At 51.1% G+C, this 10,293-nt stretch overlaps 1 protein-coding gene across 1 annotated transcript; it reads right to left on the bottom strand.

The window, feature by feature from the left end:
- LOC128822395 (serine/threonine-protein kinase PAK 3-like) lies at positions 1-8,779 on the bottom strand. Its single transcript, XM_054004093.1, has 9 exons — positions 8,737-8,779; positions 6,379-6,442; positions 5,526-5,574; positions 4,127-4,236; positions 3,587-3,704; positions 2,657-2,756; positions 2,029-2,225; positions 1,564-1,698; positions 1-45 (listed from the first exon to the last, which is right to left on the bottom strand). The coding sequence occupies exons 1-9, from the start codon at positions 8,777-8,779 to the stop codon at positions 1-3; spliced, it is 861 nt and encodes a 286-aa protein (XP_053860068.1).
- Between the last annotated feature and the right edge of the window lie 1,514 nt (positions 8,780-10,293).

The following is a 10,293-nucleotide window of genomic DNA, read 5'->3' as shown; positions in this document are numbered from 1 at the left end:
TCAGAAGAGGTTTAAGAGAGGCTCCGCTGACTGGAGAAATGGATGCTGTCCAAAGGGGAAAAGGAACAAACCAAATTAAAAGAGACAAAGGAAAAAGGAACCATTCTTTTCCAAACTGACTTCCTAACAGGGTCAAGCTGGATTCCTCTAGCCCCCAGAAATACACAAACATAGGCGGCCTGAGGTCACCATCAGCACATGAGCCTTCATGTCCAGGATGCTGCTAGCACAGGCAAACATGGCCCAGAACTGCACTAGTCCGTTCCTCAAGGTGTCATCACTTGCTGGCATTTTTGTCCTGACAGCACTGTGGGATTGCTGCTTGCTGTCCAAAGATTTTGTTCCTTTCAGGAAACTCAACACACTTATTCCAGCTCCTCTTTTCTACTGACATGGGCTATTTGAGTGCCCAAAGGAGATGTGGGGCATTGGGCAGTCCTCAAGAGACTCCCAAGGGCTCTGAAATTATTGACCGCACGTGTTGTTCTCAGGAGTGCTGGACACGCAGGTTTTCAGCAGCAAGCCAGGAGCAAGGACACAAGCAGCAGGGCACAGATGGGCTGAGCTCTGGCTTGCAGAAGAGCAGTGTCTGCCTTGGCATGCCCCCTGCTCCTGTGCTGGCTGGCATCTTCCTTCTCAGCAGGAACAGCCAAGGAAATGGCCTGGTCACCAGCTCCTTGTCTGCCACAAAACCTGGCAGCAAAGCCACAGCAATTCTCATCTACTTGAGCGGGCCAGGCAGCACATGGGGCTGGCACAACTCCTGCTCAGCTGTCCCCGTCTGCCTGGCAGAAACCTCTAAGGCTGGGGCAGGAGGGACAAGCTGAGTGGCCTCGGATGCTCACAGTGAGCTCCCCCACAGCCCCTGCCTTCCCATGGACCAATCTAGAACCGCTTGGTTCTAGACTGCTTTTGTTGTGTTCTTCAAGCCCCCGTCCCTGGCATTGCAATACTTCAGTTCCTTTGCTACCAGGTAAACATGAATACACCACCTGAGAACAAAAGAGGGTCACAGAAATGACCAGAAGCTGGGAGCTCTCCTCTGAGGAACGGCTGGGAGAGTTGTGCTTGTTTAGCCTGGAGAAGAGCAAGCCCCAAGGAGACCTTTCAATATTTGTAGGGCCTTCTAAGAAAGATGGGGACAAATCTTTTAGTAAGGCCAATTGTAAGAGGACAAGGGTGAATGGTTTTAAGCTACAAGACACTCGATTGGCTCTAAGGAAGAAAGTGTTTACGAGGAGAGTGCTGAAACACTGGCACAGGCTGCCCAGAGAGCTGGGAGGAGCCCCAGACCTGGCAACATTCAAGGTCAGCTTGAATGGGACCCTGAGCAACCTGATCCACTTGAAGATGTCTTTGCCAGTGACTGGGGTTTTGGACTAGATGACCTTCACCGGTCCCTTCTAATCTCAACCAGTCTTGGATCCTGCTTGGTTTTCATTGGAAAAGCACCCAGAGTGGATATTGCTATGTGGGGGGGCCCATCGGAAGCCCTGGAGTTTGGCCGAGGAACAAACCCTGACAGGGAACAGCTCTTTGGGCTGCAGCCGCATTGCCTTGTACCTGCAGAAGTTCCTTGGCAGAGCCTCGCCTGTCCACATCCATCTGCAGGCAGCAGCCCAGAAATTCACACAAGCCAGAGGGCAGCCTGAGCTTGTGCAGGTCTGGTACGCCTTGCTTGCCTATCAGGTAGTTAGCCTGAAGCCAAAGGAAACATGAGACTCTACGTGATTCTTCCATATCCGTCAGTGCTCACCTAGACCCCATCTTTTAAGCTCCAGGCTGCAGTGGCAATTTCTTGCCTAGCAGATGGTTAGAGATGAGCCTTCCCTCCCAAAGGAAAAAAGGCTCCAGTGCAGCCCCAGCTCTTCCAAGCTGCAACAGGTCTTGCCTTGACAGCTGATGCCAGCCCCAAGGACGTTTTTACAAGTGGGCCTTGGTGGAAGCACTTTAAGCTGTGGGCATGGGATTTTGTCTAATGGACACAGAGGAGAAGGACACCGCTCTCTGAGCGTATTTGCACCTTACCCTCTCACTGGTTTCCCGAATATAAGGAGCCTCTCCTTTGGCCATTTCTATTCCCACGATGCCAAGGGACCAGATGTCCACTTTGGGGCCGTATGGCTCTCTTCTCACCACCTCGGGTGCCATCCAGCAAGTGGTCCCGACCATCGACCTCCGTTTACTCTGCTCAGGGCTGAACGGAGCACAGAGGCCAAAATCAGCTGAGGAGAAAAACAAACACTGCTTCAAGTAGGGAACCAAGGAAAAGGCTTCCTCACTCTACGTCTCAGAATGCAGTGCTGAATCGAGCTGGAAAAGCAGCTGGGCTCTCATTCCTCAGGGCTGCAGCCAAGGACATGTGCAATTGTCCACTTAGCAACCCCGCCACCCCAGGATTCCCACCCTGGCTTTTCCTCAGGCACCGGAACGTTTACACTGTAACTCTCTCCCTTTGGAAGGAACACACACACAAACCAAAGTTACTCTTGCTACCTTCTTGCTCTCTAGACCACTCAGCCCCTTACAGCTGCGCCCTGCGCTGGGAGAATGCTCCCTGCCCTCTCACCAGCACCACTGCTGGGCACCCGGCAGCCGCTCAAAAGCAGCCCCACACCGCCTCCCCGGAGCGCTGCGCCTGACCCAGAACACCCACCCAGCTTGACGGAGCCATCCCGGCCCAGAAGGATGTTGTCACTTTTGATGTCTCTGTGGATCACCTGGTTGGCATGAAGGAAAGCCAGGCCTTGCAGGCACTGGGAGAGAAAAAAGAAACAGGAGGCCAACAGTTAGCCTGATCTGATTTCATCACACACAAAAGGACACTGCTCCTGAAGATTCACAGATCTCAAAGGAGCAGTGAGCGCTGGCAAGAGGAAGTGCTTGCTGCTGCAACACTAGGAGGAGAGCAGGGTCTTTCCAAGGCAAGGCATATTAGCGCTTGAGAGGGAAACATCAGTCCTTGCTCAAGACTGTCCCCTGCAAAGCCAGTCAGAGTGATCCCTGCTGCACTGGATGCGCTCTCCCTGTCTGGAGGACAAGCAATGGTTTGCCAAAAGAGAAAAAGTTCCTGCCTTGGGTACCAAGGGGATCACTGTCGGGTGGGAGGCTGGAGGACAAGGGTTATAGGGCTTCCTCGACAACAGACTTGGAAGGAGCTCATTTGTCAGTTTTCAGTAGCAAGCAGCATGGTGGGTGCCGTGCCATCCTTTGAAGTTGGGAATGTGACAGATGAGTCTCTCTTTGGCTTTGCTGCTGGTTTAAAACTTGGACACCAGCACCTTTGTGCTTACAGGCAAAGAAGGCAATGCAGAAAGGTTTTGGGCAAAGGCTTGGAGAGGCAAAGTGCAGAACAGAAAATACAAATGAAAACGAGACAGGGAGTTCAACAATGGTCTAGAAGAGTAAAGAACAGACTATAGTAAGGGCAGGGACACTGGCAGGCAGTTCACTCCCAATGCTCTTTCTTCTCCAAAGCATAAGAGCAACACAGAAAGAAAGCTCTGAACATGGAATCACTCGCTTTGCAGCGCTTTTGAGGGACGAGCCTGTCCAAGCCATTCCAAGCACAAGCAGGACCCCTTACCTCCCGACACACTGTTGCTATGTGTCCTACAGCCATCCTTTTCATGCTGACCACATCAGCTAAGGAGCCTCCATCCATATACTCCAACACCACCAGGACATCCTCACTGACAAGGTAGCTGCAAGATGAACGCAACAGAGTGGAGCTGAATGTGAGCAGCTGAATTGCCGGATGAAGGAAAGACTGCAGCTGAGTTTTGTTTCCAGGTCACTGGTAAATGAAGACGGAATCAAATGAAGACACACTCCACCCAGGCTATCCACTGCTTGCCATCTGTGCCGTCTGAATGAGGAAGGCACATCCGTGGAAAAGGAGGCTGTGGGTATTCTCAGCTCAGTCAGAGAGAAAGAGAAAGGTTTTCTAATCAGGCAAGAGCCTGGGAAACATGCTGCTGGCTTAGTAAGAGAGCCAGGTTTCTGAGATCGATCTCCAAGCTATTTCTGCCAGGAAGCATTCATGGGGACAAAATGCAATCTCCTCCCATGCCTTGTGCAGGACTAGATTGATGTTGAAAGATCCATTTTCTGCCAGAATATTTACCTTTCTAGGTAGGTGACAATATTGGGGTTCTTATATTCCTTCATGACCAGGATTTCCTTCAACACATCCTCGCAGCCCTGCTGCTGGAGATTAACTTGCTTTACGGCCACCTACAATGACATTGAAAAGCCATCAGGAGCGGACATTACGAGAGCCTCTTTCTCCGTGCACTCACGGGCCTGGATGCCTTGTCACCTCGGCAGAAATGGACACTAAACCATCAACCACAAAGCGCTAACAGCACTCTCTGTACCTGCAGACTTCTCAAACAGACTTTGTTTATCACTACTATTATCATTCACACATGTTTTGCAAGCCAAAAGTAATTTTACTCCTGTGAAGGTAAATTGAAACCACTGGAAATACGTTAGCATTTCTAGGGGCTTTCACCAGCCTTTTGGAGATGGCTGCCATTCTTGACTGGGTGCCAAAGGAAACACACACCTACATGACAGGGACCATGCTGTCCAAGAAAGAACTCCAAGGCGACTCAAAGTAAAGTTGCAATCCTAGCACATCCTAACTTCTTCAGTTTGGGCTTCGCAACTCTGAAGAACAATCTTGAACACGGTTTACACCGTGGAATTATTGTCATTTGTAATTCTTTAGTGGCTTTAAGAATGAATAACCCTTTATGTGGTACCCTATGGATGCACGGCAGGTCATAAGCAGGGCTTCGGGCTTTCGGACGCCTCCTCCACCTCCCTCCAAGTGCAGTTCCTGAGCGCAGCACTGCAGGTGGATAATGAACTACCAGAAAGATGCAGTTGTATTTGCCGAGAGCCAAAAAAAAGAATCAAGGACTATGAACTTATTGTCCCAAAGAGCAGCGGCACTCTCCAAGACACCATGTCTTCAACACAGGATCAACACAAGGTTGTATTATTTAAGGCTCTTCATCAATTTTTTCTCATTGATCTGTACGCGCATGTGTGTGTGTATGTGTGTGTGTGTGTGTGAACTAGGTTCCCTAGGACTGAAAGGCAAAACTGTGCTCCAAACAAGATCTCTCCTTCTTTAGGACTTGCATTATATTTTCAAACTGAACCACGTGATGGAAAACAATGGGAAATCCTATCTGTGTCTGAACCTGGGCTTAAGAGGAATTGGGCTGGAATGATGGCTCTTGCCATCTGCTAATCTATGCATGTTTATCCAGGAAGTCCAAGCCAGCGTGTCCTTCTCTGAAAGGCACCACCGCCATCCTTGCATTCATTCAGGTAGGGAGGGAGGACAAAGTCTGTCCCAAATGCATTTTGCAGCCTGCCTCTGGACAGGCTGCTTCTGTGGGACAGCCTTTGCAGCAAAGAGTCAGGCGGCCCAAAGCTTTGGCCACGGATCACATCACAAGGGAAAGCACTCAAGGGCTGCAAAATCTGAATGGGCTGTTGGCACTTACCGCTCGTCCTGTGGCAGCGTTGAAGGCCTTATAAACGGTTCCAAACCCCCTGGAAACAGAACAGTGGCAAGAACAGAGAAGTTGGTCAGTGCTGAGAAGCAAAAGGCAGCCCAGGCAGGAGCTCTCTGCTGCCTGCAGTGTCTCAAAACCACCAGGCTTTGTCTACTCTTCAGCCAAAGGCACAGCAGCCCAGCAGCCCTCTGCCACGCAGAGTGTCCAAGGGAAAAGCTGGGTGCAACCAGAAGAGAAAGGGCTGCTACAAATCTCAAATGTACACACTAGACTGTGCATGCGGGTGTTTTCTTCGCCTTTTCCTTCTGGCATCTGTGCCTGTGGCGTGCCTTTCCAGGCAATGAAACATACAGTCCTGCTGGGCCTTCTCACCACTCTCTTTTCATCCTACCTGCCAAACTCAGGCAACACCACACAGCCTTCCTTATTTTCCTGACCACGGAATGTTGTTTTCAGCAAAATGCTACTAAGAAATGCTACTGACAGCTGCTATCTGACAGCTATCAGGTGGGACGTTGCTCTCTCAGGTTCTTCTTCCTTCATGAGTGTGGCCAAATTACTTTGAATCATACAAAACCATGTCTCCTGGGAAAATAGGCAAACTGGCGCCACATGTTTGAGGGACAGGAAGGCTTCCAGGTCCTGCTCCTTGAGGCAGGCAAGATGTCGTCAGCATCCAGTGATCTTTCATGATGCCTTGTACTGCCTCAGCACTGAGACAGGGACAGACTAAAGCCAGGGCCTGAAGATGCTTGCAGCTTGCCTGACTTCCCACGTGATATTGCAGCACCAAAAAATACCTGGCCCATGGTTCTGTAGAAGTAAGCGTGGCTGCACTCACCCACTGCCAATAGGTTTCCATCCAGTGTACTTCTTCTCTGGATCTCCCAAACTCACCACACGCCCTGAAAAACAAAATGCAAGAAGCACACTTCAAAACAGAGATCCTGACTTCCAGGAGATATGAAACTCAGTTCCACTCACATCAACAAGAACAACAACAGCAGCCCCAGCAAGACAGGTAGCTCTGTAGCACACCTGGCCTGTACAGAGCCTGATTCTCCACACTCCATTGAAGGGTTACCTTGAGAGGAAACTAAGCCCATGGAAAAAGCATCAGAGCAGACAGAGACCAGAAAAGGACAGGCACCAAGGCAGAAAGAATATTGCAAAGTGAATTCCGGGAGAGGAGGGCACCTTCTCTACCTCTCAGCAGTTTGCCTAAAGAATGCCTTGACATTTTTAGAGAGCAGCAGCTCATGCTATAACCAAGAACAGTGGCTCTAAGAATTAGGACCCTCTTCATTGATGAGCAGGCTAAGTTCTGAAGATGACTTTGCCCATTCCCCATGTAGTGAAGAACTACAAGTCCTTGTCTTCAGCCTGGCGTGCAGCAGTCACTGGCACTGGACTCAGCCCCTTGAACACCACCCACGTGCCCCATCTTCCCAAATGGGCACAGCCCAGACGGGGAACAAGGACAGCGCCGCTCCTCAGGCGCTGCCGTGACACAGACACCTGCACAAATGAGATGCTGATCCTTTCATCAGTCCAGGCAAAGCTGCAGCAACAGGAGGGCAGCTGCAACCTCACAGCTAAGGAAGGCTCTAGCCTCTGCAGTCACACCAGCTGTCAGTGGCAGGGCAGGTATGACAAAAAGCTCGGCAAAGCCCACAAATGGCCACTGACAGCCACTGTGAAGAAGCCAGAGCCAGACTGAGCCCCGTTACAAGCTGCTGACCTCACTCAAGACAGAACATGATTGTCTTTGACTTCAGACCCACGGAGCAGTAGATCAATCCACCTTTTGTCCCAACAGCTGGTGGCAGACACTGAGTAAACTGGGCTCTGTTCTGTACCTGACCGCTTATTCTCTGACAGCACTGCACTGGCAGCTATTACCAGTGGCAAGAAGCAACTCAGTTGTACTGCAGGATCAGCAAGGCCTTGGTGTGCTTTCCTAGAGTACGATCTGTGCAGGGATTGAGGCCAATGCTTAGTATTCCAGGAGTATTTACCAGCGGGCAGTAGCAGTACAGCGTGCCTGGTACCAGAGGAACATGCAGCAGAGGCTTCCTTCTTTGATGCATCTTCCTAAGCATACAACTAAGATATCAAAGAGGGACTGTAAAAAGAGTATCCTGTTTTGCTTCTTTTGGGGCACTTTGAAAAGAACTCTTCCTCTCTGATTCCTCAAGATTCTTCTAAGAATATCATTTTTTAACTTTTAGGGCGTACTGAAAAGACCTCTTCCTCTCTTAATTGTGCTGTCACCTGATGTTCATTTCAAGGAGGTCAGGCTAACCAAAATGGAGGATTCTTATCAAAAACAACTGTAGAAGGAATAGGAGAAGTACTAGGAGTCATAAAAACAACACCAGCATTAAAAAAGCCCCACAGCCAATCAAATTCACTGATGTATTCTGTCTCCAATGACTGCTGACAAGTCAGGAGTCTAAAGGGAATCTAGGAAGCCAACTGTTCTGATCCGTTTGGCCAGACTAGCACACACATGTTCACTCGGTCACTGCATAGGTTGCAGGCTACTGCGGCTCAGGACACAATCCCTGCTTTTGTCTTTATTGCACAGGGAAGCTCAGGCAAAGCCCACCCACGCCCAGCTGCCCTCAAAGGCAAAAGGAACGCCCCAAATGCTCCCTGGCTGCCTCCGAGCACAACAATGGCTTCTGTAGGGAGTCCAAAAGGTCTGTCTGACACCAAAGCGAGGAAGAACATGTGCTACAGCTCATGCTAAGGCACACACTATAATGCGCTGCTCGATGGCACAAGAAATCCCCAGGACGTACTCAGCAGCCTCAGGAACTGCTTCTCTTTCTCCCGGCTTGAGAGGGCCGAACTGCTCACACTCGGGTTTTCGGGCTGCGGAGAGGAGGCTTCTTCGGAGGATGCTGCTGCAGAGGCAGCTTTGATGGCAGATCCTGCGTCCATCTGGGACAAGAAATTTGTGTGTGTCAGAAAGGTGCCTGGCAGAGATGCCCCAGACAGAGCATTTCAAAGGCAAGCCCTTAGGAACAGCACTGGTGCTGTTAGGCTGCAAGCTGAGCTGCCAGCTCTTCCACCTCCAGTCAAACCCAAACGAGCAGTCAGAGACCACAGCTTGTCACAGTCAGCCGTAGTAGAGAGTGCAAAAGGGAAAGAACAACTTCACACTTCACCCCGTTCTGAGGACTGCATTCACCATGGACAGGGACAACTTGCTCAGAATCTGTGTGGGTCACCATGCTCGCCTGAGCAAACCCCTCAAACAACAAAGCGAGCACTAAGAGGCCAGCAGAAATACATTCAGAGGATTGCTGGCCCACCAGCCATAGCACTAGCCCTGCTGCCCAGGGCAGCAGCTGAGATTCAGAGGCCCAGTAAGTGTCCTTCTGACCAGCTGCCATGGAGACCACAGAGCATGGCGGTCAGAGACATTGCCCCCATCCACCTGCTGCTCTGCAGGGGAAAGGCAGCAAGGGCAGACACCACTTGTTGCACCACTGCAGTGCCTCCTGCTCTTTCACTCACCTGCTTTTCTTCAGCTGGGCTGTACTGCAGCAGGACCTTATGCATCCTTTCCATTTCTTCTTTGTGCCTCTTCTCCATGGCCTTCATCTTCCCCTGAGCTTCCTGCAGCTCTGCCTGCAGCTTGATATTCTGTCAAGAGGAATCTTACTGGCATCTGCAATCTCGCTCAGGTCTCCTCTTTTGCACTCTCAAAAGCACTTGTGTTCAGCCACTTCCTTCTGCTTCTCTACCCAGCTCTAACCCTTCCATCCTAGCTCTTCTGCCTGCTGCTCAGCACTGGAGCCTGCCAGGCTCTGTGCTTCCAGTGCCTGATGAGGGGAAGACACACTTCCAGATGAAGTCCCAGCAATGCGCCCCAAAGAAAAAAATGGAAGCTTCATCCCTCCAACAACCCCCGTACCTGAAGAGTGCACACTAGTGACTTTGTGCCCTCCAGCACTCCTGCCCTAACAATCAACGTAGGAGGAGGCCCAACACGTGTAAGGAAAGGAGAGGTCACCTGCCTTCCCTGCTCTGATGGCTGCCTGTTTCCTGGCCCCCCTCTCTTCAGGATTTCTGTCTGTTCTCAGAGACTCTGTTCTCAAATTCCCCCTGCCCTTTAATCAAGGAAAAGCTGCAGATGGACTGCAGGACGAGGACGAGGCCAGCACCTCGATGACCCAGTCACAAGACAGGCCACCAGCTGAAATACCAGCAACACGGGGCCTGTTGCAACTGCTTCAGGCTCAAAGGGAAGACTTCTGTCCACTGTGGAAGGACAGAAAGCAAGGAAGCCAGTTGCTGGCACTGCACTTGGCAGCAAGGTCAGCAGCACTCTGCTGCATGGCACGAGGCTGTGGGGAAGACGCTGCCCCTTCGCTGCCATGCTTTGGGTGGCGACCACCCAGCCTCCTGGGGAACTTGGCTTATGCCCGTGCTCAACCTGTGGCTGCATATACTGTCCCAGCATTGTCCTCTGGGTCTTCACAGGCCTTCAAGTAGGAGCCCTTGAAGCCCTCTGCTGCCCGGCCCAGCAACGTGTAGCCTACAGCAGATGCTTGCGACCATGTCACTGACTCAGGCTGCTCTTCTGCTAAGCCAGCCCTCCAAACTTGCCTGAAAACTTCAGGGATGTATTGTTCTTACCAGTTCTTCCTTCGCTTCCTCAGCAGATTGCCAGAGTCTCAGAGCCTTGCTGCACTGCTCTTCTGCCCAGCGGAGCTGTTGAGCCATGTCTTCACATTGCTGC

This window comes from Vidua macroura, chromosome Z (genome assembly GCF_024509145.1).
Source record: "Vidua macroura isolate BioBank_ID:100142 chromosome Z, ASM2450914v1, whole genome shotgun sequence".
Classification (NCBI taxonomy): domain Eukaryota; kingdom Metazoa; phylum Chordata; class Aves; order Passeriformes; family Viduidae; genus Vidua; species Vidua macroura.
This window is presented reverse-complemented; position numbering and strand designations above follow the sequence as displayed.